The sequence below is a fragment of the Molossus molossus genome, unplaced genomic scaffold (assembly GCF_014108415.1).
Source record: "Molossus molossus isolate mMolMol1 unplaced genomic scaffold, mMolMol1.p scaffold_m16_p_11, whole genome shotgun sequence".
Lineage (NCBI taxonomy): Eukaryota > Metazoa > Chordata > Mammalia > Chiroptera > Molossidae > Molossus > Molossus molossus.
This window is the reverse complement of record NW_023425346.1, coordinates 62,541,889-62,569,858: the sequence shown is the minus strand read 5'-3', so window position 1 is coordinate 62,569,858 and position 27,970 is coordinate 62,541,889. Positions and strand designations below refer to the sequence as shown.

The 27,970-nt window shown below is 37.7% G+C and overlaps 1 protein-coding gene and 1 long non-coding RNA gene across 2 annotated transcripts in view; one reads left to right on the top strand and one right to left on the bottom strand.

Annotated features, from left to right (window-relative positions):
- Window positions 1–7,328, bottom strand: part of LOC118625796 — a 28,922-nt gene extending 21,594 nt beyond the window's left edge. Inside the window, exon 1 of the long non-coding RNA XR_004958727.1 lies at window positions 7,233–7,328. This is a non-coding gene — a long non-coding RNA (uncharacterized LOC118625796). The remainder of the gene's footprint in view (window positions 1–7,232) is intronic.
- Window positions 7,329–7,459: 131 nt separating this feature from the next.
- The window catches only part of WDR75 (WD repeat domain 75), a 30,761-nt gene continuing 10,250 nt past the window's right edge, over window positions 7,460–27,970 (top strand). The window contains exons 1-11 of the mRNA XM_036254888.1: window positions 7,460–7,567; window positions 11,285–11,414; window positions 14,000–14,065; window positions 14,836–14,926; window positions 18,251–18,375; window positions 21,127–21,197; window positions 23,222–23,341; window positions 23,765–23,853; window positions 26,478–26,636; window positions 27,439–27,498; window positions 27,590–27,705. Of these exons, the coding sequence (XP_036110781.1) occupies window positions 7,476–7,567; window positions 11,285–11,414; window positions 14,000–14,065; window positions 14,836–14,926; window positions 18,251–18,375; window positions 21,127–21,197; window positions 23,222–23,341; window positions 23,765–23,853; window positions 26,478–26,636; window positions 27,439–27,498; window positions 27,590–27,705 (1,119 nt within the window). The 5' untranslated portion in view covers window positions 7,460–7,475. The remainder of the gene's footprint in view (window positions 7,568–11,284; window positions 11,415–13,999; window positions 14,066–14,835; window positions 14,927–18,250; window positions 18,376–21,126; window positions 21,198–23,221; window positions 23,342–23,764; window positions 23,854–26,477; window positions 26,637–27,438; window positions 27,499–27,589; window positions 27,706–27,970) is intronic.

The following is a 27,970-nucleotide window of genomic DNA, read 5'->3' as shown; positions in this document are numbered from 1 at the left end:
TAATTACACACCAGTATGGTAATTACACAAATGCATTATATATTTTTTTTTCACTAAAGCTCTGCTTCTTGATCTAAAAGCCAAATATCTATGGACTTGAATGATTAAATATAAAGACAAATTCAAGGAGGCTTTTTATGCTTACATAACAAAGCAAAAATTATGTGAATATACATAGAATTGCATAAATTTTTAGTTAACTGATGTATTTTACTGATACATGTACTAACTTTAAGAACATCAGCTATTATATCTATCTTAATTTTTACCATGCAGACAAAAGGCTCATGTATTATCACTTTGAAGTAACATAAATTAAAATTTTATCATAAATCAAAACATTCATTAAAACTTTAAAACTATAATTACTAATTTTTTTTTTATCCTCACCTGAGGACATTTTTTTTTTTGATGTTTTGTTCAGATAGAGTGGGAGGGAGAGAGAGAGAGAGAGAAACATCGATGTGAAAGGGACACATCGAGTAGTTGCCACCGGCACGACCAACCAGGGCTGGGGACAAACTGCAACCGAGGTACATGCTCTTATCGGGAACCGAACCCGGGTCTCTCGGGTCCGCAGGCCAACGCTTTAACCGCTGAGCCAAACCGGCCAGGGCTATAATTACTAATATTTAAAGAAAGAGTTTACATTTATATCTCCAAACCTTTAGACATAGCTAAATCTGGTCTCACCTTTCTTTCTAGTCTCATCACCTAATCCCCCCACCACCATGTATCTGTTAAGAAAACCATACCAGAGTTCTTCATCTGCTTTAACTGTTAATCTTTAAATAAATGAACGTTCAGAGTTATTATTTAAATTACATCAGTAAGCTCTAGTTTAAGAGAACTTGGATTATCAAAGTAAATAGCTTCCTAATTAAAGAACAAAGCTTATAGGGAAGGAAAGAAAACCATAAAGTTATTAAGGAAGGAGTTTAAAGCAGAATTTAACATTTATTTGGAGCAACTGTTTCCCAAGAATGAATTGCTACATGCTAATGGGGTCAAAGACACTAGATTCTCTGGTCCTCCAGAGGCCTTTTTCCTATTCAAAAGGGCTTTCAAAATACAGTGGGAGTGGAAGCAGAAGCTAAGGAACTGTTCCTTCGTGCACCAAATGCATTCTCAGAGTACTAACATCTGTTTCAGTTTACATACTTTAAGTATGACTTTATACATGGAAATTAAACTTCGGCAACAAGCCTAAGAAGCCTGTCTGCAAAAGAACTACGTGTACCATCAACAGCTGGAATTTGTATAGGTCCACATTCTACTCAGCATAATATCCTGTGAGTCACCAGTGACCCCAGTCTCAAAATCTCAAAGATCAGCTCCAAATGCTCATGAAACTTTCATAGTAGAGAGGTATAAGACAGTGAGGGAAGAGGCATGTGATTCCAAAACAATATGGAGGAGTCCTAGAATTTAAATAGATGCTTTCTTTGTAAACAAAGACAATTAAAAACCCAAAGATCTTTTTTATTTTCCTTATATTAAAAAGTAATTATTCCATAACATTCCACTAAGCTTACTTACTAATTAGACATTAAAATATGCACAAAAATAGAAAATATTTTTTTCTACATGGTAATAGGATAATTACAATTTCTGGTAGCCCAAAGTATGATACAAAATCTGCAAAAATAATGCTGTACCTTTGCTGCCACCTTGTGGTATGTCTGTATTTTTGCAGTTGTACTTGAACTTTGAAAAATAATGTTCATATTTAGTTCTGAAGTCACCATCATCAGCTCAGATCGCTGGTATGCAAATACCATTAAAGACTTTAGGAGTATAGGGTCTTTTCCCAGGTAATTTACATACTAATGAATCATCACTCAATAATAATAACTAAGAGCCCATAATGCAGGAAGCATTCATTGGATATCCAGAGGAACAATATATCATCTTCCCTCCAAAGAGCATACATCTGTTAACATAAAACGCAGACAAATCAAGCAGTAATGTGAGACAAGTCAAGAGATATTATATAATTAAATGGCAATGAATAGTAAAGCAAATTTTAAGAGCTCTTAGTGGAAAAGTAGGAAGATACACAAAATGTTCATGTAAGAAAATTGAGAAGTTCTAAGGCTCTTGGACAGGATTCAGGCATGCAGAATACAAACAAGAGGCCATTTTAGATACAATTAACATTAAATAAAAGTACAGATCAAAGATCGTCATGGAACGCTAGGGAGACCATACCCACAGTGAAGTTTGTAGAAGCGAGAAAAAGATAGATTAGAAATATAAATCATGACAATTTGCGGCAGTCCTTTATTGACAGGTCAAGAAGCCTGAATTTTAGCCTATAGTTCCTGGGAAATCATTGATTCAACAAATCAAGCATTTCTTTCCCATTGTAAATAGAATCCTTCTGCCACCTGAGTTTGTATAAATAATTTCCCAGTCTGAGAATAAACTAGCAGCTCAGAGCCTCTAATCCAGCAGTTCTCAACCTGTGGGTCGCGACCCCTTTGGGGGTCAAATGACCTTTTCACAGGGGTCGCCTAAGACCATCGGAAAACACATAATTCCGATGGTTTTAGGAACAGAGACACAGCTCTTCTATCTGTCTCCAGACGGGTTCACCCACATGCGGATACACCCACATACAACATGAGAAACTGTATTAAAGGGTCGCAGCTCTAGGAAGGTTGAGAACCTGAATAAGTAATGTGAGGTGACAGAGTCCTAAAATTAATGTTAACCAGGAAATAACTGCCAAATCTCCTGGAGCAGGGCAGGGGATGGGGAATAAATAAATACATATTTAAAAGGATGATGACTGAGCCCAAGGAGATTGGACACCTTCTTCCTAATATTTTACTGAGATCTTCTGTTCTGAGAGGACGGGTATAAATTTGTATGGAAGGAGAAGAATTCTAACAAAGAAGAAAGGCTCACAGGCCCCTTTCACACCAGAGTGCAATGTAGTGTGTGTTGGGAGGGGTAGCATTGGGTGAAGGAATGAAGGACTGGACAACTGCAATGTTGGATGTCCAGGTAAAAGTAAATCGAGCACTGAGTCTATTTGCTTTAAATGGTTGAGGTAAAATGTTTAAGAAAAATAGAAAGCTTATTGCGGGTCATATATTATTTGATGCTATATTTATTTGTTCTTAAAAATGAATTTACAGTGCAGCGTGAAGAATTAAGGCTCTCCAGAGTGAAGTTCAAATAATAGCTCCTCAGTCTCAGCCATGTGGGAAATCATGGGGGAAACTTACACAGTCCTCTCAAGGAAAACAGTAATTCTCAAAGAAATACAATAACAATTCATCTTGTAAATGAAAACATTCTCTTAATTTAACATAACAGATGTTTCTGCTCACTAAAAAACAGCTCTTTATATTACTATACAAAGTAGCAATGGTTTTCTTTTATTTAACTCAAGCTCTCAAACTGATTCCTGGGACCTAATGATGTCAAATAAATGTTCTATTCCAGAGCCTTCTGCCCCTTAGGGCCAATCCTTAGCAACAAGACACAGCGACACTAGATAGTAAAGTCTTTCCTTTAATTTGTATATTTTATATACAAGTAAAATTCATAGGCAAAGATTTCTCTGTGTGATAGAAAAGCAATATGAGGATCTATCCAAATATTATGATTAAATATTAGGGATCAGCAAAAACAAGTAGTATTCTCTTCCATTATTAAACATTAGTGGAGCCAGGCCGATGTGGCTCAGTGGTTGAGCGTCGATCCATGCGCCAAGAGATCACAAGTTCCATTCCCAGGCAGGGCACATGGCCAAGGTTGTGGGCCCAATCCCCAGTGGGAGGCATGCAGGAGGCGGCCATTCGTGTTCTCTCTCATGGATGTTTCTATCTCTCTCTCCCTTCACTCTCTCTAAATAATTAATTAATAAAAAAAAAAATTTAAGATAATAAACCTCATTTTAAAAAAAGAAGCATTAGTGGGATTCAATGGAAAGAACTCTAAACTGGGTTTATCTTGTTATTCTCATTCTGACCTTTAAATATAAAAACTTAATTAACTTTCAGTCTTTTGTGGTAATAAGTGCCATTTAAAGACAAATTTTCCTCTGAATATTGCTTTATTTGCAGATTTGATAAGTTAGTGCTCTTATTTATTTCTATCAGTGCTATGCTCTATTTTTTTATACTTTGACTTCAGTCATTTAGGGAAAAGTTTTAATTTCCAAATGGATAATTTGGTTTTGTTTTCTTCATTGTTCTCTTGACAATATTTTGCTTTAAATTTCTACTTCTGTTAAACTGTGGTCAATAAATATGACCTATATGATATACTTTTGGGAATTGATTTAAACAGTGTTTTTAATCAGTTGTACATTTGAAACCTGTATGGTGTTATTAACCAATGTCACCCCAATACATCCCATTTAAAAAATAAATAAATAATCTTTATGATCAAAATAGTGGTCTGTTTTGTGAATATTATGATATGTGTTTGGAGGCAAAGCATGTTGCTGGTTGGATGTGTGTGCAAATTAGATCACCCTGCCTGTGTTATTGATACATTCTACATCTTTTCTGGCCACCTGATAAGCTGATTTGTGATCACCAATTTCACGTTTCATTTCTATAAGTCTTTTTTATGTATTTTGAAGCTATGTTTGTGAATCATAAAATGTTCATGATTTATATCTTCTTAATGTAATGTATCCTTTAAAATGTAAAGGTATTTCTTTGGCCCTTTGAAGGACATTTTTCCTAAATTATACTGACTTAAATACTGCAAAACCTACATTTAATTTATAGTATTTTCTGTTATATTTTTTTCAGCCCTTATTTTCAAACTTCCTGTATCTTGTTCTTCACTATGTCTACTGAAAACATGTTTGTAGACTATTTGGTTTGCTCTTCTGCTAATATTCTTTGTCTATTTTTCTGCTGGATGGTTTGGGGTAGGTGGGAGGTAGGGGAGATAAACACATGAAAAGATGCCTAACATCAGTAGTCAGTAGTGAAATTAAAAGCAAACCAATGAAATCCCACTGTCATAAGGGCTAAATCTAAAATACTGACAACACCAAATGCTGACAAGAATGTGAAGCAATTAAAACTCTTACATTATTGATTGGAATGCAAAATGGTAGAGAACTGTGAGAAAAGAGTCTGGCAGTTTTTTTGTAATTTAAACATATGATTTGACTCAGCAATCCCACTTGTTAGTAACTTATCCCAAGGAAATAAAACTTACGTACACAAAACCTACAAATTAATATCTAGAACAGTAACATTCATAATTTCCAAAACTGGAAGGAAAAAAATCTTTCAACCAAAAAATGAATAAGCAAACTGTGGGTTATCCATACAATAGAATTCTACTCCACAATAAACAAAGAAGAAGGAAGTGGAGGAGGAGGAGGGAGGGGGGAGGGGGAAGGAGGAGGAACCACTGATCTACACAAGGTGAATCTCAAATGCATTATGCTATGTGAAAGAAGCTAGACTCAAAAGGTTACATACTATATGATGCCATTGTATATTACTTTCTGGATAAGGCAAAACTGTAGAAATAGAGAACAGATCAGTGGTTGCCTGGTATGATGGTTAATCTCATGTATCTACTTAACTGGGTCACAGGGTGCCAAGATATTTGCAAAAACATTATCTCTAGGATTTGTCTATAAGGGTGTTTCTGGATGAGATTCGCATTTGAATTTGTGCACAGCTGTAAAACAGATTGTCCTCTCCAACCTGGGTGGGCATCATTCAGGGTCCATTAAGGACCTGAACAGAAAAGAAGGAAAAGAAATGGGAGAATTCATTCCTTCTCTACCTGAGTGCTAAGCTGGTACGTCAGTCTTCTGCACTCCTATGGTTCTTAAGACAACACTCAGGCTGAATTATACCACACCTGCTTTCTCTAGTGTCCAACTTGTAAATTAAAAATTGTGAAACTTTTCAGCCTCCATAACTGAGTGTGCCAAATCCAATAAATAAATAAATACATACATACATACATACATACATAAATCCTACTGGTTCTGTTTTTCTGGAGAACCCTAGTTAATAAAGATTTTACTATTATTATAAAATGGAAATGACTGAATAGCCATCGTTGAGAGAATTATTTAATTATGGTACATTTACTCTGAAATACTATGCAGTCATCAAAAAGGAAATAAGGCCCTGGCCAGATTGGCTCAGCAGTTAGAGCGTCGGCCTGCGGTCCGGAGACCCGGGTTCGGTTTCCGCTAAGGGCACGTACTTCGGTTGCAGTTTGTCCCCGGCGCTGGTTGGTCGTGCGGGTGGCAGCCACTCGATGTGTTCCTTCACGTCGATGTTTCTCACTCACTCTCCCTTCCTCTCTCTTCCTCCCACTCTATCTGTACAAAAAATGGAAAAATGTCCTCGGGTGAGGATAAAAAAAAAAAAAAAAAGGAAATAAGATCTGGGGGGGGTGTGTGTGTACATATACATATGCTTTCATCTACATATAGAGAATAAAACTGTAGTGCCCTGCACTGAAGAATGTTTTTCTATACATATAAAAGTATCAGGAAGCATACACACCAAACTTTTAATGGTGTGAGAGATACTCAAGGGTTTTAGGAGGGTCTGGGACCATTCTAATTATATCTCTGTATTGATTCATTTTACTTTGAATCTTTATTAAGGTTGAAATATTTTACAATATCATTTTTTAACCTGCAGAACTTTAACATATATTCATCAGGTTAAACCTAACCCTCCTCAGAGAAAACTGTTCTCCCTCAAATTGCTGTTTTACTGTTTTATTTCTTCAACACACCATCTGTGATTGTTTCTGTTTAACCTTTTTACGGTCTCTCTCCCGTGCCAGGTAACGGGGCAGGGACCCCGTCAGCCTTGCTCCGTCTCCCACGTTAGGTCTCTGGACAACCCTTCGCCTCCAGAAAAACGGAAGGGATGTGGTCAATGTCAACACCTCAAGGAGTGACCGGTACTTGCCAATGGAAACGTGTGTTATGCTCTGAGGAACAGCACAAACTGATGGCTAACGAGAGGAGCAGGTAACTGTGCAAAAACAGAAGGTACCTTCCCACCCAAGAACTCAACTGCGCCCCGGAGAAACAAACTGCGCGAGACGCTGGCGTCATCTCTTAGCGCCGAACCATAGTTCCAGAAAAGAGGCGGCGGCCGGGAAGAGGAGAGGAAGGCCGGGGGGTCACGTGACTCTTCCTGGGCCACCTTTCCGTTCCGGCGGAAAAGGCTCTGGAGTCAGATTGACAAGGCCACAGAGAGATTTACCTGGGCTAAATAGGAGTTCAGAGGTACCCAAGGTAAATCCACTGTCTCCGCATCTGTTTCGCTTTCACGGGGGTTCTAATTTGACGTTGCCCAAACAAAAGATGGCGGCACCGGCGCTGCGTCCCACCATAGAGATGCAGGCCTAGAGGAGCCCGTGCGTGGCTCCTGTGGGCACCCGTCCCATCCTCCGGACCCGGAGAGGAAGTCCGGGGCGGGGCCGCCACCGGGAGCGCCTGCGTCTGCATGAAGATGGTGGAGGAGGAGAGCGTCCGCGTGGTCCGTTGTGGCGGCAGCGAGCTGAACTTTCGAAGAGCGGTGTTCTCTGCGGATTCCAAGTATGGGGCCACTGCGCTGTGTCAGCGGGCTGAGGGGTGCAAGTCCCGGAGGCGGGGCAGAGGCCTGTCAAGTGTCCAGCTCGCCAGCGGCCAATCTGGGCTCCAGGCAGGAGCGCGCGTGCGGCGCGGGGTGCCCCCCCCCCCCGCCCCAGCACGCGGGTGGGAGCTGGTGCCTGTGCGCGGTGAGGGACGAGAAACCCTTTAGTACCGGGACACCGCCCTGGGGTTTCCTGTGCGGGTGGATTGAAGGGCTCAGGAGGCGGACCCACGCGTCTAGAACCGGCTTAGCGTTGGGGAGGCTAAAAGTAGTCCAGGTATGGGTGTCGGAGACCCAATGGGCACTCGGAATTACTGAGCTATTAAAGATCTCTGCCTTTTGACCCGGTGATCCCACTTCTAGGAATATACCCTAAGAAGCCTGAAACACCAACCAGAAAATATATATGTACTCTTATGTTCATAGCAGCACTGTTTACCATTGCTAAGATCTGGAAACAGCCCAAGTGTCCGTCAATAGATGAATAGATAAAAAAGCTGTGATACATATACACAGTGGAACACTATGCAGGTGTGAGAAAGAAAGATGTCTTATCCTTTGAGATGGCATGGAGGGACCTGGAGAGTATTATGTTAAGCGAACTAAGCCAGTCAGAGAAAGACAAATACTACATGATCTGACTTGTTTGTTTAATATAATGAACAGAAAAGGCTGATGAACAAAATAGACCCAGAAACATAGAAAGGAGTGCTTCAGATTGACAAACTGTAGAGGAGGGGGGCTGGACGAGATAAACCAAAGAACTTACATGCATGTATGTGTAACCAGTGGACATAGACAACAATGCTGGGGGTGGGGGGATAGGGAGGAGGGTGTCTGCAGGGAAAAAAGGAAAAACATCTGTAACAAAAGTAAATTAATAATAAATCTTTCTTCATACTCTCCTACCCCCCCCCCCCCAAAAAGACATTTAGGCAACCTTTTGGAGCTTTTCGTGAAAAGTGGTTTTAGAGTCTGTGGGATAAAAGCATACATTAAGTCCTGGTACTAAGCTGGATTCAAAGCTTGGTTTTCCATTGTGTAACCTTTGTAAGTTTCTTGATTTTAAGATAGAGGTCGTTGTTTCTTACTCAAATGTTTTTACCTTAGAGATCGTTCTGGATATTGCTGCTGTAGTAATTTTCCTTAAGTGTTACAGCATCCCATTGCCCTAACCCTTATTCCTAGTCTTGCTCAGAACTCTTTAACAGGCTTGTGTTGCCTTCCTAAATTTAGCTCTTCTATCTGGCTCTCTGGGCCAGCTAGCTCAACTCTGCTTATCTGCTTGTGTTTCCTGATTTTACACATTGTGCACACATTGCTTGTTGGATAGGTATGTTCCCTACCTCTCCTAGTAACCCATTCATTATTTCCCTGCTTTTCCTTACTTGCTATTTGTTTTCTTTCCCAGCCCTTAAATCACATGTCCTTCAGAGCCTTGTTTAAATCCAGGTTCCTGCTTAAGAACATCCCCAACTTCTTTTCCACTTCATCTTCAAAGATGATTGAGTCATGTGACAGGCATTGTGGTGGGTGCTTTACACAAATTCCTGCAAGGTTTAGGTATTATCCTTATTTTACAGAAGCATTTATTGAGTGTTTGCTATACGGGCTAAGCTTGTATTTTTATACATAATTTTCTTTAATCATCATGATAACACTGCAAGAAAGAGTTATCTGTATTTTGCAAGAGGCAACAGTGAGGTTCAGGGAGGATAAGTATATTCTCCAACATCTTTCATCCAGTACATGGAAAAGCTGGCATGCAAACCCATTTGTGTTTAACTTTTTTAAAAATGTGTTTTCTACTATATCACATTTCTGTTATTTATAATAAGTAAGCACACAGTTCCTCCCCTACAGTGTGTTAGGGTAAGTCTTTCATAATGCCATGTGGTAAATGCTGATCTGGAATGAGAAGATAAGGAAAGGATTGTAGTAGAAAGACCCCCTGAACTGAATCTTAAAGAAGTAGTCAGAAGTCAAGAGTGTTGTATGTCCATAGCAGAATGTGCAGACACATGGAGAGGTCCCTTTGGGGGCTTGCATTCAAATAGTTAAAGCCATTATTCTCGCTGAGGATTGCAGAGAGGAAATTCCTTTTCTTTGGGGAAGCATATCAGAATCATTTACAGGGAGTTTTCTTGGCAAACAGTGCCCACTAGCATCTCAAGGAAACACTGCCTAAAGGATCTATTTGCTGATTCTAATAGGTTATGTCTTGGCAGAAGGAGAAGGTTGTTAGAGTTGTGAGCCACTTGACACAGTGTTAACGTGATAAAGTAGTTCCAGTCATACCCAGGTCAAACCACGAAAGGCCTTAGGAATTTGGATCATATCCTGAAGGCAGTGGGAAAATCTTAAGAGATTTAAATTTAATTTTATCTTTAAGGAAGTGGTGTCAGATTTGAAAAATTAGTCTGATAGAAGTATAAAAGATGAATTAAAGGGCCACTTGGAGACTGTAGGAAGTCCTTAAGAGTAGTCCAGGCTAGAGATGGTAAGAGTGAACTAAAGTACTCAGGGGAATGGAGAGGAGGACCCAGCCAGCTGAGAGACCATATACCTCAGGTGCTTTGGTGCCCATGGCTTTCTTGATTTTACTAGACAGTTGCCCACAACTGTGTTATGACTGCCTCCTGGCTTCAGGACTTATAAGATGCAGCTTGGTTTCAGAGAGGTGAATATGTGAAAAATCAAGTGTCTTAGAATTGATAAAATAGTAATGACCCCAGTCGTCATCAGAATATTTACTCTTTTATTATTTTGTAATAGTCTATTGGTTTATTTTATCTAGTTAACTTATAAAACCTCTGCGGTTCAGGCAAGTTCTTTTCAACAAACTGGATTGGACATTGGGAAACAAAGGTAAATAATACTTCTTCCCTGTAGGATCTTATAGCCAGGTAGGGGAGGTAGATAAATATATGTGTATAGAAATAATTTCACCACAGTGTGAAAATATCAATATCAAGTCATGCACAGGGTTCTTTGGGATTACAAAGAATTCTGTGATTTGTACCTTCTACAGTGTATGGAAAAACACTGTATTAGATGTGTACAGTGTTGAATGTAATAGGCACAAAGCAAACTTTTTTTTTGGATACTGGAAGATTTGCATTTCTGAGCTTGGTCCTATGGTTATGTCTGTTATGAAAATAGTCAGACAAATATCCCAATTTGAACCACTCTTAATAATTTAGTAACCTTTGCTATGTGGAAGAAAGCTGCAAATCCAGAAAGACAAAAGCATAACCAGCATTTTAACAAAAACAAGAGAACTGTCGTAATGTCTTTATACTTTGCTTTGGAAAACTCCTCACTGACTAGAGAGAACTTTTGACTTAGTGTTTATAAGCTGGTGTCCCAATGAAAGACAGAAAGTTGGGGGACATGAGAACACACTGCTGTTAGCAGAACCATTAAAGGGTAAGGGTTGATAGTAAGTGAATGCATAGCACAGAGTCTGCATCCATTAGTGACTAGACAGCTTGGTTCTCATTGATGTAATTTTCAGAGATAATGAACTAATCAGTCTTAGATGTCCCCATAGATTTAAACAGCACACAAAATTTGAATGTACAGTTTTTAAACTAGTGTTTTGAAAGAAACATGGACAATAAGGACACTTTACTATCTATAGAGTATGTAAAACTTATTTTTTTCTCTCTTATTTCCAGGTATATCTTCTGTGTCTCTGGAGACTTTGTGAAAGTTTATAGCACAGCTACAGAAGAATGTGTACACATATTGCAAGGGCACAGAAATGTGGTGACAGGAATCCAGCTCAACCCCAACAACCATCTACAGGTGTTAAAAGATTTATAATTGCATATTTTAATATTGGCTTTATTGTTGTCAGGAAAAAATTGAATTGAATTTGACTGTCCAGGTTATGATCAGGGAAAGAACTATATTCATTTTCTGATTCCGGATATTTTTCAAACCCCCCACCCAAGGAAATGCTTTTTATTGAGTTCAGAGAGAAGAAGGGGGAGAGGGAGAGAGAAACATCGAAATAAAAGAAACATGGATCAGTTGCCTCCTGTATGCACCCTGACCGGTAGTCAAACCCACAACCTGGGTATGTGCCTTGATCTGAATCAAACGTTTGGTGTACAGGACAGTGCTCCAACCAACTGAGCTACACCAGCCAGGGCTTCACTTATTTTTAATTATTAAAATAGGGTCACAGCTCACAGCTACATTGTCTGTGGTATATTGTGTGAATCAGTTATTACACAGAATACTAATAGCTGTTACTTGAATGAAAAGATTCTTGTCTGTATGAGTTTCTGAAATTTGGGGTTTGGCACATGGTGGATTTCTTGATTATAGGTCTTCTCGGTTTCCTTTATATGCATTGTAAGTATCCATCCAGAAGGGTCAAACATAGTTTTTGATGTTTTCTTGAACTTATTTGACCTCTGAACACTTTCGTTTCTGGAACACACCTCTTTTAAATGTTAGCCAAGAGGTATTGATTTTGTAGATCTTTCTTAGAGATGAGGCTTTTTAGTGTTAATGCAGATGTCACATAAGGACATCATCTGGACAAGAAGAAGGGCTTCTTTAATCAGTAGATCAACCAGTTAATTTCAGAACAAACTTGTGGACCTTCCCACTCCCTCCACAAAGCAGCTCTTGCTTCTCAGAATTCAAGAATAAAAAAATGGTCATTTTAATTCTGTTCATAAGTTCCAGCAAACCTACGCAATAGTTATCTCAAAAATACTCTTGCTCTAGTTTTTTATCAAGCCAATTTGGAAGTTATTGCTTGATTTAAAAATGAATTAGCAGCCCTGGCCAGTGTGGTTCAGTTGAAGCATCATCCTGTCTCCCTAAACATGGCAATTTGATTTTCCATCAGGGCACATACCCATGTTTTAGGTTCAGAGTGCATACGGGAGGCAGCTGGTCGACTTCCATCTCTCTCTCTCTCTCTCTCTCTCTCTCTCTCTCTCTCTCTCCCCCCCTCTCCCTCCCCCCTCTCCCCCTCTCTCTCTTCCCTCCCTCTCCCCCTCTCCCTTCTTCTCTCCCTCTCCCTCTCTCAAAAAAGGGATTTGCATTGTCATTCACCACATTATCACAAAGGAAGTAGGATGTCAAGTAACACTTATCGTTTCTCTCCAAAACTACATAAGCTACCTTGAAAATCAGTTAGGTAGCTCTTCTGCAGGATTCAAGCACATTTTATCCTTGCTGTCCTCTGAGGGTTTGAGATAACAGTTTATGTTATCTATAGAATTTGAATGGTGGTGGGGTTTTTTTTGGTAGCAGAAATACCCTTTCATTAAAATTGGAATTTGTGAAGTCTTATATTACTAAGTTCTATAGCAAAATGAAAAACTATATACACGTTGCATAAAAGTTCTATTTCGTGGAACTGCACATTAATCAGAAGAGGACAATTTTAATAACAGGTTTGGTTGAGGTGAGGGGGTGGGTGCCAGAGATTCTGTGGACTTTGGAGTCACAGTTTTTGTATTAACCATTATTTTGACAGTGATTATATATATATTTGCCTCACACTTTTACTAATGCATGTTTGTAATTCTAAGGTTATATATACTAATTGTGATGTGTATTTTTAACTTAATATAAATCTTTTACTTGGATAGATAATATTTTCTTCATTATTTTAAATTTTTATTTGATTTCGTATTCTCATTGGCAGAAATCTTAAAATTGCCACTTTCTCTCAAAAAAAATTTTTAATTCTTTATAAGTATTATAAGGAAAGTGTTTTCACAATAACAGCAACAAAAAATTCAGTATCCACTGGGGTAAAAATAAAAGGCGTGTTACTAAGGCCTTCTGGTGTTAACAAAGTATGGTTTGCAGACTAGGGCCACAGATGGTTCGTTACTAGTGTGCAGTGAGATAACATTTAGAAATTGTCCCAAAACTTTAGAGCACTTGGACATCGCCACAGCATCCAAGTACATAATAACTTCCATTGTATTTTACAACAGTATTGGTCCTTCATGGGTTTGAAATTTAAAAAACAAGAAACAGGACATTTTCAGATCATTTGGGAAGTGCTCCTTTAATACTTACGTAAGATAAAAGCAGTTCTGCTAATAAAAATGGAAACTAGCAAGAAGTTATTCAATGCTTTTTTATGTCAATACCTTACCTGAAGACAGAGGGTTGACTTTATCCCCTTCATTTTAATTAAAACTTTAAATTGATGCAACTGCTTCCTCCAAAAAGCTGTGATAAGATTGTCACAAACTATATAAATTTTGCAAAAACAATATAAATAAATGACTTCACCTAAGGTGAATAATGGGTTAATGAACAAAATGCCTTCTGTATTAGCGTTTAATTCATTTGATATCTTAATGGAGTTCTATTTTCTAATAAATTTTGTATTATTTTTACTCTTTTAGCTGTATTCTTGTTCCTTTGATGGCACAATTAAATTGTGGGACTATATAGATGGCATTTTGATAAAGGTACGTGGATTGATCTTCCATTTTTATTATGTGAAGAGGAATGACAACATAATTTAATGACAGATATATTACTCCCTTCTGTAAGGCCTAATCCTTAGATGGCATTCCTAAACAAGTCATAAAATTCATACACCATAAAAGACTATATAAAAATTTTAAACTTCTAACAAAAAATGAGCAGTAAATCTGGAAGGAAATTATTTATAAGAGATACCCAGTAAACATGAAGAGATGCTTAACCTCATTAATAACTAAACAAATGTAAATTAAAACAGATGACCCAGCATTTTTCCCAATCAGTTTGGCCAAATTGCAGATTGAAAAAAAATCTAATGATAGAAAAATTATAGAGAAGCATACTTTTGAACACAGTCAATGAGAATAAAACTGAAAATACCTTTGCTCTAGTAACCTCACCTTTAGGAATCTTCTGATGAATGGCATGTATATGTAGTCCATAAAGCATTGTTTATGGCAGGGAGAAAAAAAATGGAATGTAACCTGAATGTCAGTTAAAACTGGATATTCATTCAGTAGAATACAATACAACTAATAAAAGAAATAGCTGGGTCTATATGTATTAACTTGAAAGCTTATTTAACAAATATGTATTGAGTGTCTTCTATATGCCAGGTACTATTCTGATGTTGAGAGTGTACCAGTGAGCAAAATGGATAAAAATCCTTGCCCTTCATGGAACTTATGTTTTGGGGTGGGGGTGCGGATAGATGGGGAGGACAGACAATAATATGGTGCTTTTTATCTTTCAGACTTTCATAGTTGGACATAAACTTCATGCTCTCTTTACTCATGCCCGTGCTGAGGATTCTGTCTTTCTTATAATAAATAAAGAAGAACCAGGTATAGTAAAATTTATTTAGTTAGTTTTATACAGCTTTGAGTGACTCTCTACATTTTATAGTTTCTCATATTCAAGAATGCCACTGCACTCTGTGTTGTAAAATACTTTTATATTCGGAATTCAAAGTACAAAGCAGCTTTGAGATGGATACTGGGCGGTCTGCTAGATTGGCTCACTGCTTATTAGCTAAGTGAATTCTTTCCATGGTTCTGCTTTTTTTTTGGTGGGGTGAGTTGCTGTAACAAATTAGCAAATTGTTATATATCATGGACTTTTAAGTAACTTGAGAATAGACTAAACTGAAAGCTAAATCTTTTTTTTAGCTAAAATTTATTTGGTACTAAGTCTGTTAATGAATAATATTTCATCTATCAAAATATTACATTAAAGAGCAAAAACCAGCCCTGGCCAGTTTGGCTCAGCAGTTAGAGCATTGGCCTGGGGTCCGGAGAGACCCGGGTTCAGTTCCCGCTAAGGGCATATACCTCAGTTGCAGTTTGTCCCCGGCCCTGGTTGGGTCCTGCGGGTGTCAGCCACTCGATGTGTCCCTTTCACGTCAATGGTTCTCTCTCTCTCCCTCCCACTCTATCTGAACAAAAAATGGAAAAATGTCCTCAGGTGAGGATAAAAAATAAAAAATAAAAAAAACAGTAAGTTTAGTTTTTCTTATGTAGCCCATAAACCATCTCTAAAGGATATTCCAAAAATGTTCTGGGAATGTCAGCATTCTAAAACAACTAAGTTGCCTTCCCAAATGACTACTTTAAAGGTAACACTCTTCAATATTAGGTTCTATTTTGTATATAAATATGTGGATTTTAATGTCTACCCACATGCTTACAAAAAATTCAGATTTCTAGTCTTTGTGACTGACAGTTGATTCACTAGTTCTGAGATTTAGTCTAGGAATCCTCATTTTTAGTAAATTTCCAGATTCTGCTCAACACATATTTGGTAACCACTCTTCATACTCACCCCATGATTCCTCATTTGGAAGGGTAGTTGCCAATAGCAGAAACAACTTTTTATTTTTTTAATGTTTTTTTTAGAAGCAATTTTTTTAAATGTTTTTATTGATTTTTTTTATGGAGAGAAGGAAGGAAGAGAGAGAGAGAAACATTGATCTGCTGCCTCCTGCACTCCCCCTACTGGGGATAGAGCCTGCAACCCCTGGCTTTTGCCATGACCGGGAATTGAACTAGGATCTCTCAATCCATTTTACAAAGCTCAGTCCTCTGAGCCACACCAGCGGGGCAGAAACAACTTTTTATGTTATTGAGACCAGTGATCCTTAACCCCGGTTGCACATTGGAATCACTCCAAGGAACTTAAAATGTAAGAGTCTCTGTGATGGGGCCTATTTGTTTATTTAAATATTCCCCAGTTGAGTCTAATGTGCAAGCCAAGGTAGCAAACTGCTGAACTAAAGTGAAGACCTTGGTCAATAGCCTCTTGAAGTTAACTGTGGAAACTACGTGCTATAATCTGAATTCTGTCCATGGTAGGATTTAGTGTTACTCTCCAGTACTTTGGCACATCATGGGCACTCAGTGTTTGAAAATCTAGTTATCTATTACATAAAAATGTGAATCAGACTTTAAAAGATTCCATGTGATTGGATTCTCAAAATATATAGTTGACCCTTAAACAATGCAGGTTTGAACTGCACAGGTCTACTTATACACAGATTTTTTTCAATCAGTGCTATACATGTATTTTCTATTTAGCATTTTCTTTTCTCTAGCTTACTTTGTTGTAAGAATACAGTATGTAATGTATACAACATACAAAATATGCTACTCAACTGCGAATGTTACCAGCAAGGCTTTTTGTCAACAGTGGGCTAAGTGTTTGGAGAATCAAAAGTTATACGTGAGTTCAACTGATTGCTCAGTGAAGGTCCTGGGAGTAGATTAAATTGCAGCTGTATTGGAGAAGCATATTCTGTAGCATTCCTGGCATGTTTGAGGAATAGTGGGAGGCCGGATTGGATGGAAAATAGATAATAGAGAGCCTTGTAGGCCATTGGAAGGACTGACTTTTACTCTGAGTCAATAAAAAGCTATTAAATGGTTTTGAGCAGAAGAATGACATGTTCTGACTTAGTAATAAAATCAGTGGCATCTGCATTGAGAATACTGAAGGGAGACGAAGATGGAAGTAGGGAGAACTGTCATTGTCATTGCTTCACACACTTATAATATAAAACATGATCATGGCTTTGGACTAGAAGGTGGTGAGAAATTAGTGAATTTTGGATATCTTTTGAAGATACAGCCAAACAGGGTTTGCTGATGGTTTAATACGGGATACGAGAGAGAAGTCAACGATGACTCAAGGGTTTAGTCTAAGCAACAGGGTAAATGGTGCCATTTCCTGCAGTGGGCATTGCAAGGGAATACAAATTGTAGAAACGAAAATCACGAGTTCAGGATTTGGGCATGTGAAGTTTGAGATGACTGCGAAGGCTAGAAGAAAGAAGAGTTCAGAGCATATAATAAGCAGGCTGGAAAACAGGAAAATGGTAGATCAGTGTGTTACAGAATTTTATCATTATAAAGTCTAGGAGGATAAAGAGATAGCATAGTAAAATATAGCTGTTTCCCCTCAGGGAGAAATTTTTTAAATGGGACATAAAGAGGAGAAACATGTCAGTATTACAGAAAAGGAAATTTGTTCTATGAATGTGTGGCAAGCCCATAGCATTTCTTTTTTTTTATCCTCACCCGAGGATATTTTTCCATTTTTTGTACAGATAGAGTGGGAGGGAGAGAGAGGAGAGAGAGAGAGAAACATCGATGTGAAGGGACACATCGAGTGGCTGCCACCCGCACAACCAACCAGGGCCGGGGACAAACTGCAACCGAAGTACATGCCCTTAGCGGGAACTGAACCTGGGTCTCTCTGGACCGCAAGCCGACGCTCTAACCACTGAGCCAAACTGGCCAGGGCAAGCCCATAGCATTTCTAAAAACTCAAATGGTTTGTTGTTTTGGCTGCTCACCAATATATCATATTTCATCTCCATTTTAAAGCTCAGCTCAGTATTTTGGAATGTAGAGTGTACCAGTAAAACAAATAGTCTTTTGTTTCTATATATATGGAGCATGTGTATATATATGAGTTGTGGAATTAGCCTTCCATGTAAAACTTGTATATTCAAAAGAGTCCAACTTTAAGGTACATTTTGTTCAAGATGGCCTAGAATTATTATCTTGCCATCAAATGAATTCTAGAGTACTGGTTAACAGTTTCATATGAATAAGTGCTCATCATCACTTTCTCTAGAGAACCTTCATATTAATATAGCTTCCTTTGGTTAGATGCATTTCAGCTGGTTTCAGTGAAACTGCCCAAATCATCAAGCCAGGAAGTAGAAGCTGAGGAGCTCTCCCTTGTTTTGGATTACATAAACCAGTCGCCCAAGTGCATTGCCTTCGGAAATGAGGTAAAGTTTATTTTGTTGTATTCTTGTATTTGGGGTTTATTGTACATAAAATCTGTTTCCTGCCATCTTTCCTCTCAGCATTTTACGTTATAGGGATTTAATATTCCTTCCCTTGAGTTAACAATATTTTTGTTAGTAACTAAGAAATCTGTTTTATTGCTTTGGCATGTATTTATGGTATAGATTTTTTAGGACCATATTAATGTTGTATATTCTGTGTTATTGCTCTTGTTAACTTGCTAATTATCCAAAACATAATCAGTGTTTTTGGCATTTGCACTGTATTTCTTAGTGTGTCTCAAAAGATACTTAATTCTTTTCATTTTAGACTAGGTATCTTTAAAAAATATGACCTCCCTGTCTATAATTAATATGCCCATTATAGAAAATTTGGAGGTTATAGGAAAAAAAATGAAGAAGTTAAATCTAACCAGTGATAATAAATGAGAAATATTTTTCTAAACTTTTTTCTAAACATATATATCTTTTTCTAAACTAAATCAGTCTCTCACAGCTTTTTAGCTTTTTTTTTTACTTAACATTGCAGCATGAGTATATACTTAAATGCTCATCAGAAATAATGACTATGTGATACTCCTACCATGATTTGTTTAGCCATTGCCTATTAATAATCACTTTATGATAATCAGGTACCACCAAAAGGCCCTAGACATTATTGTGGTGGCATGTTTCTTTCGTCTAAAGTTTTATAGCATTATTTTGGCTTTATTCTGAAAAGGGTTAATTTCTTAGAGTAAGCTCTTTAGCTTTATAAAATCTTTAGCCTTACAGTCATCAGTTAAATACAAATTAAAGCCACAGTGAGATACTGCTTCGTATTCACTAAAACAGCTAAAATTAAAAGACTGACAATACTGAGTATTGGCAAGATATGGAGCAAAGTTAAACTTACACCTTTACAGTGACCCAGCAGTTCCACTTCTTGGTAGAGAAATAAGAACTGACCAGAAAATGACATGTACAAGAATGATTAATATTCATCATAGTTCCAAAATGGAAATAGCCCAGATGTTCATCAATAAGAATATATATATGCCCTGGCCGGTTTTGCTCAGTGGTTAGAGGGTTGGCCTGCGGTCTACAGAGACCTGGGTTCGGTTCCCGCTAAGGGCATGTACTTCGGCTGCGGTTTGTCCCCGGCCCTGGTCAGGTCGTATGGGTGGCGGCCACTCGATGTGTCCCTTTCACGTCAATGTTTCTCTCTCTCTCTCTTTCTCTCTCTCCCTCCCACTCTATCTGAACAAAATATCGAAAAATGTCCTCGGGTGAGGATAAAAAAAAAAAAAAAAGAAGAATATATATATACAATAGATTAGTTCATTGGAATGCTGCTTCATAATAAAAAGGAACTAGTGATACACATAAATCTCAGAAAGGTCATGTTGAGCTAAAGAGTTCAGACACGAAGTATTTACTGTACCATTTTGTTTGTATGACATTCTAGAAGTCAGCAGTTGCTGGCAAGGGTGGGGGCTTTGGGGAATAACTGGAGAGAGGAACAAGGTGACTGGAATTCCTGAGGTGAAGAAAATGTTCTAAATCTTGATTGTAGTGATGGTTACATGGATATACTGTACATCTATGTGAAACTGCATTTTATTGTATGTAAGTTGCACCTTAATGCAATGGTTCTTAACTTTCCTAATGCCGTGACCTTTTAATACAGTTCCTCATGTTGTATGTGGGCATATCTGTATGTGGGCGTATCTGCATGTGGGCGGACCTGCCTGGAGACAGAGGAGTGGTGTCTCGGTTCCTAAGACCATCGGAAATATGCGTTTTTCAATGGTCTTAGGTGACCCCTGTGAAAGGGTCATTTGACCTCCAAAGGGGTCGTGACCCACAGGTTGAGAACTGCCTTAATGGAAAAAATTTCAATCTTTTTTTAAATTTTTATTGAATTTATTAGGGTGACATTGGTTAATAAAATTATATAGGTTTCAGGTGTATAGTTCTATAATACATCATCTGTATGTTGTATTGTGTGTTCACCACCCCAAGTCAAGTTTTCTTCCGTTGCTATTTATCCTCCCTTTACTGTCTTCTACCTCTCCCTACTCAGCTTTCCCTCTATTAGTCACTATACAGTTGTCTGTGTATGAGTTTTTTTATTTTTATGCTTAATCTCTTTACCTTTTTCACCGAGAGTCCCCAAATCCCCTCTTCTCTGACAGCTGTTGGTGTGTTCCCTATATCTGTGAATCTCTTTCTGTTTTATTTATGTCGTTCATTAGATTCCATGTATAAGTGAAATAACGTGCTTGTCTTTTATACCTAAAGCTAGATAGCTTAATTTTAGGATTTAGGATCTAAGTAAGTTCTTTTCATTTTCTATGATTTTTAAAAAACATTTTTACTGATTTTTAGAGAGAGGGGAGGGGCGAGAGAGACATCCATACGAGAAAGTAACATCTATTGGCTTCCTCTTGCAAACTCCCTACTGAGGATTGAGCCCGAAACTCTGGCATGTGGCCTGACTGGGAATTGAACCAGCAACCTTTTGGTGTATTGGCTAATGCCCAGCAAACAGCCACACCAACCAGGGCTCTATAATTATTTTTAAAACAGGATTATCCTCTCCATAGCAAAACGATAATATATTGTTTTATATTAACATACTCTTAATCTGCAAAAAAGTCATGGTTACTATATTAATTTTTGTGACAAGAATATTTCTTCTTAAAAAGTGTTGACTATCTTTGTGAATGTTATCTTCTCTTTAAATACCAGGGAGAATATGTTGCTGCAGTACGGGACTTTTACTTGTCTGTCTATTTTTTCAAAAAGAAAAAAACATCAAGGTAAGAATTCCTTTTTGATAGCTTCATTTTAATTACCTGACAGTTTTTTATTTCATTCTCATACCTGTGATCCAAAGCTGTTACTAGTTTCACGTTATAGATGATTGTGAAGCCACAAGATACAGAGCTAGTTTTGGTTTTGGGGGGTTTTGTGTTTTTTGTTTCTTTGTTTTTAAGGGTTTTCTTTTTTTGGCGTGATACCTAATAACATTTAACTATATTTTGTTTTAATTTTATGGATTATGCAGACTTTGACATATATTTTATTTGATCTGTGACATGGCTTTGTAAGACAAATGTTACTATTTGCCACAATTTTTTTAATTTCTTTTTATTTTGCAATTATAGTAGACACATATTAGTTTCAGGTATTCAGCAAAGTGGTTAGACATTTATATAATTTACAAAGTCTGATAATCACTCTTGATAAGTCTAGCACCCACCTGACACTATACATAGTTACTGCAGTATTATTATGTTCCCTGTGCTGTACATACATCCCCATGACTATTTTATAGCTACCAACTTGTACTTCTTCATTCCTTCATCTTTTTCACCCAGCCTCAGCTTCCCAACCCTCCTCCCACCTGGCAATCAACAGTTTGTTCTCTGTTATCTATGAGTTTGTTTCTGTTTTGTTCATTTAATTTTTTTAGATTCTAGTTCTTAACCCACAGTGGGTGGTTTTGAGGAATCGTTAGTAACAAAACCCTGGGGAGCTTCTTCTAGCCAAAACCCCTTGTACACCAAGATTCTGGAGTGCATATTTGTGTCAAAATTGAATTTGGTTTGAAAAGGCTTCCCGAGATAATCCTCATTGCTCTATTATATCCTGGCTGGTGTGGCTCAGTGGATTGAGCGTCATCCCATGGACTGAGAAGTCCCAGTTTGACTCCCAATCAGGGCACATGCCTGGGTTATGGGCTCAATTCCCAGTGGGGAGCGTGCAGGAGGCAGCTAACTGATGTTTCTCTCTCACATTGATGTTTCTATCTCTTTCCCTTCCTCTCTCTCTTAAAAAATAATAATAATAAATTCAATAAAAACCTATTTAAAAAATTAAATTAATAAAGGCTTCTCGAGATATTCCTCATTGCTCTAGTATAAAAATGAATAGAGGCTTTGGGATACCTGGGTTTAAAATGCGTTAAAGTTAGTCCATATGAATTTTGCTGTACCTCAAATTAACATGTATTTTTAATAGGGATAATATCTTCCTAACAGTTGTAAGGGTAAACAAGATAACATATTTAAAGAGACTAGTGCTGCCCTGGCCAGGTAGCTCAGTTGGTTAGAGCCTTGTCCCCATACGCCAAGGTTGTAGGTTCAGTCCCTGGTCAGGGCATATACAAGAATCAGCCAATGAATGGATAAATAAGCAGAACAACAAATTGATGTTTTTCTCTCTCTCACCCTCTCCCCCTGTCCCCACACTATCTCTCAAAAATCAGTAAAAATTTTTAAAAAGACACTAGTGCTGAGCATAAGTAGTTTTCCTCTCTTTCCTTTTACCATGTCAGTATTAGCACTTGTTTTTCTTTGCAGTATAATGAGGATTCTGGCATCTTTTTTTTTTATCCTCACCCGAGGACCTTTTTCCACTTTTGTTCAGATAGAGTGGGAGGGAGAGAGAGAGAGAGAACATCAAAGTGAAAGGGACACATCAAGTGGTTGCCTCCCGCTGGGGACGAACTACAACCAAGGTACGTGCCCTTGACTGGAATCGAACCCACAGCTCATTGGTCTGCAAGCCGATGCTCTAACCGCTGAGTCAAACCATCCAGGGCAGGATTGTCTTTTCTTGATTCCAATGTCAGTAGCCTCTGTAGACAGGTTACAGTAGAATATTAGTCACATGAAGTGTGCGTTACATGTTAATAAATGTTTCCAAACAAAATTCTTAATTCTTGATGACAATTTTTATTTTTTATTCTGCATTTCTGAGAGCTCTCTTGTTTTAGTTAATAAGAGTAAAAAATCCCCTTTACTTAACTACATCACCACTTACCTTTGTTTTCTTTTAGGTTTACTTTGTCATCATCAAGAAATAGGAAACATGCTAAGAACAATTTTACATGTGTAGCATGTCACCCAAAGGAAGATTGCATAGCAACTGGTCACAAGGATGGCAAAATTCGTCTCTGGTCAGTTAACTCACGAAGAGCGTGGTGATGATTTCTGTACTCATATTAGTGCTGCAGAGAGGCTGACATCCTCCCTTTCTTGTGTTACTGTGTTCACTGCATAGGCTTACTATTTTAGGGGGAGTGAAATTTCTGTTTTGCCTATAGTTACTTTATTGAAGCGAACTTTACTTGTTAGCCTTTAAGTAACAAGGAAGGAGTGACAGTAGGGAATATCTAAATTGTAGGACACCAAGATGGCCTGCTGTTTATATAAGTGGCTCCGGTTAGAAATAGAAAATATACTAAATGTACTTTTGGACATTAAGATACATAAGCATGATATCACAATTTATTATTTCGGGCATATATTATGTTTATTATATTTGGCGTGACATTATTTATGTGTTAGGTGAAATTAAAAATTTTGGTTTTCTCCAATAGGAGAAATTTTGATGATGATAAGAAATATACATATACATGTCTACATTGGCACCATGATATGGTTATGGATTTGGCTTTTTCAGTGACAGGTAAGTGCAAGTTTAATAATTAAAGTGAACTTTTGAAGCATGTGAATCAAATATTTTAATTCACTGTATTTAGAATTGCATGGGCCAAGTCAATTGTAAAAACCTGTATAATCACCCCTCTCTAAGCACAATACCGTATACTTTAATTTCAAAGCCCTTCAGAGTTTCAAAGTGTATAACTGTGGTGAAGTCTCATAAAGAACCTATTTAAATTATCTTGCCTGTTTCTTTTACTGTATATTTACATAGCTTGATGCTTATTGTCCATAAGCCTAGAGACAGTTTATCAAGAGCACTTTTATTTAAAAGTGCTTGAAATCCATTACCGCATTTAATCCCTGATCCATGAAATAGGTTATCATTATTCTCATTTCACAGATGAAGGGAGAGTTATAGTTGAGAACTAATTTGCCCAAGGTCACATGGCTAGTAAAGTGGATTTGGACATAGGTCTAATCCAGAGGCTTGTTTTAACTGTTAGATTGCCTCATTCACGTGCACTATTTTAAATTAATTCTGACTTTTGTTTCATTTAAGCTGCACGAGAGTGTGGCTATAGTAGTAAAACTACCTCCTTAAAAACTGAATGTTTTTCAGCAAAAGTTTGGAGAAGTATATAGTGTCTTTGGTTATCTTTGGCACCCTCTCACCCATGTGATGAAAGTTAGGTCAGCATTATTTTGACTGGTCCTGTAAAAAGAGAGCTAGATGCTAGAGAAGATAATGTGCCTGGAAAAAAGTGAGTTTTCTTTCTGCAGGTCTTCCTAGAGACTGCCAGGACAAGCTTTCTCCATAAGCCCAGGATCATTACAGGGTTACTTGGGTTTAACTCACTGGAGCCTCAGAAAGTAGGAGGCACCTTCAGCCTGTTTGTGCTTTGGGTTTGGGAAACAGTGACTGGTATGTGGATGCAGGACCCAATCTAACACATCTGGAGTACCACAGCAGGAGTACATTGTGGGGTGTAGGAACTGAGAATGAAAAGGATATTAACCCTATAAATAAAAGATGTGGACTGCTCTTATCTTCCTCACCCTCCTCGTCCTGTCACCCCAAAAATACATATGAGTGTGTGTGTGTGTGGCATGTGTGTGTACATACGTACGTAATGTTCAAACAGTGTCTTTATTCTCTCCTAATCTAAAGTCCTTCTTCTGCCCTTCTCTGTTGTGACTCCTGCCCAAGTCAGGGCCAAGACCAATTGATATTTATTGTCACTGTGACTTTTCTCTATTTGTTATCCTTAGCCATCTCCTCTCATACTAGTTAGCAGTCACAGCTTTCTCTGGTGGCCTTAGTAACCTTTGAGCCCTGAGACATTCAGAATTGGCCTTTTCAGGTGGGGTTTGAAGAAGAAGAAATAAATAGATTACTTGGCACTTAAAGGAAAAGAAAGAATACAAAACGCTTCTACCCTTAGCCCGGGCCCTGGTATAGGAGGCACTGCAAGATAATCTTGGCAATTAGAGAGTTGAATTAGCGATTTAATATTTTAAGTTGTGTAAGTATTTATGAATGAGAAGTAATTGTTACATATAGTATATGGTTAACAATGAAATGTCAGTATTGACCCTTGTATAGGTATAAGAGAGTTAATAGAATAAAAAATTAACTGTGTAAAAAGAACTATAAATTATGGTTGTTTTGAGAACCTTTGTAAGTTCAGGCAAATAGGTATAGTATAAATTGTTTTCAGCTATGCTTTGAACCGAGGCATGCTGTATGTGAACACTGAAGTAATTGTTGCTTTTTTCTCATCTTTAAGCCTTTCTTATCTTAGGACCTCCAGATAATATTTAGTAAAAACGGTAATAGTGTTCCCAGTCACAAGGGGAAAGTTTTCAGTATTTTATTCCTTAAAATGATGTTTGCTATAGATTTTCTCTAGGAATCCTTGATGAAAATATAAAGGTCACACCAATTCCTAAGGTTGTTGAGTGTTTTTATCATGAGTATAGAATTCTATCAGTTAGTAATTCTGCATCTATTAAGATTACCCATTTATTCTGTAAGTGAAGTTACTTACCTTGATTTTTTCTTCAAATGTTAAAACAATCTCTTACTCCTCTGCAACGATGTCTTGTCTTTCCAATATACCATTGGATTCAGCTTGGTAGTCGTATATTGGGAATTTGGGAATCGTTTGGGAATTTTCTTCTGTCACGAAATTGGCTTGGAATTTTCTTACGATGTACTTGTTTGGGCATAGGATTATGCTGGTCTTATGAAACAAATTGAGAGGTGTCCCCCCCGCCTTTTATTTTTTGTTTTGTTATCTGGGAGAGTGAACATTGGTTTATTTCTTCCTTAAATATTTGGGAAACCTCATCAGTGAAGCCATCTGGTCCTAGAGGATGTTTGTTTCACTCCATTTTTCTTCTTATAGGAGGAAGAGTTGGTCAACAGCAAACAAATCAGATATTACTAGAAAGGAAAATACCTGAATCAGTGATTTTTTAATCTTTTGTCATAAGAGTATTAAAAGATATGAATGTACTTGTTTGCATACTTTAAAAAATAGTTAATTTCTCTAACATGGTCAGAAAAATTAAAAAGCTGAATATATTTTTCTATTTTTTTTCTCCCAAACACTGTCCTTTTCATTTCTGTGGTTGGGTGAGAAGGCACCAGCCTGCTCAGTGGTGGTCGTGAATCTGTCCTTGTTGAGTGGCGTGATGCAACGGAGAAGAATAAGGAGTTCCTCCCCCGATTAGGAGCTACTATTGAACATATCTCAGTCTCTCCGGCAGGGGATCTGTTCTGTACTTCTCACTCTGATAACAGTAAGTCTAAATTTGTTATTGTGAGGAAATAGAATTTGTATAATGCCTCAGTTACCTAGCATCTATAAGGAATGGAAATTAAAAGACTTCAAACTAATTAAGAGTAGCATCAGATTGAATGAGCATTTTTTTCCCTTCCATTCCTCCTCTTTTTATCACCCCTTTCTGCCCTGAGTTGCCACCAGAATCCAGTATTTTCAGAATTGTTATGAAAATGTAGGGCTAAGTGTATTTGGTTTTTGTTGTGCCACTTGTATTTCAAAACCTTTCCATGTGGAATGATGCGGGGAAGTAAAGGAAGGGTTTTGAAGCGGGCGCTTGTGCTTTCATAGATACAGGCATTTACGAAAGAACAGAGTCTCCTTTGAGATAGCCATTATGCCAGTGTGGACGTTCTGTTCTGGCAGAAATGGAGGCAGTCCTGTGTTCCTCCAGAACTTTTGCTCATCCTTTTACTACTCAGCCTAGATGTAGATTCCATAGCTTATTGCCTCCTTTCCTTCAAAACAGAACACAACTACAATCCATGAAAATTATCTGTCTCTTTTAGGGCATATAAGTGTCTGGATTAATTCTTAAAATGTATTCATAGTCACAACTGATAAAACCTACAGTCTCTAACAGAGAAGCTCTCCATCCAGTTAAATCACAAAATATGTTCCTGATTTTCTAGTAACACTCCAGCTAAATTGAACATAACTCAGTTGTTTTGTATTCTGATATATTTTAGAATAATATAAATTCAATTAATTTTTTCTATGAAGTTCTGACCTCTTTATGTTTAAATATTTTTTACCCACAGAGATAATAGTCATTCACCGAAACCTTGAGGCATCCGCAGTAATTCAAGGCCTAGTAAAAGGTATTGCAGAACATAGTGAATTTGGAATTGTTTACATTTTAAAAGTGGATATTTGTCTGATTTCAGCTATTGTATGTCACTTCTTTTGCAGACAGCAGTATCTTGACTGGTTTGATGATTGATCCAAGAACTAAAGCTTTGGTTTTGAATGGAAAACCTGGCCACTTGCAGTTTTATTCTCTCCAAAGTGATAAGCAATTATACAATGTAAGGTTTTGATACGTTCACTAGCCTTAAAACTGATGAAAACTCCTTACAACATCAACAGGGTCTGCGACTTATTTAGTAGCTTCTAAAATCAGGCCCTGTGCCTGTGTCCACTCGAGCACAGTCAGCACTACCTGTTGTTTACAGCATGATTCTAATAGCCAGAGGTGCAGACCGAGTCTGCATGTGAGCCAGTTGGCGCTCCTGTGCAGCCTCTTTGTCTGTTTTATTTTTTTCAAACTGCACTCTAATTAGTTGTCACATA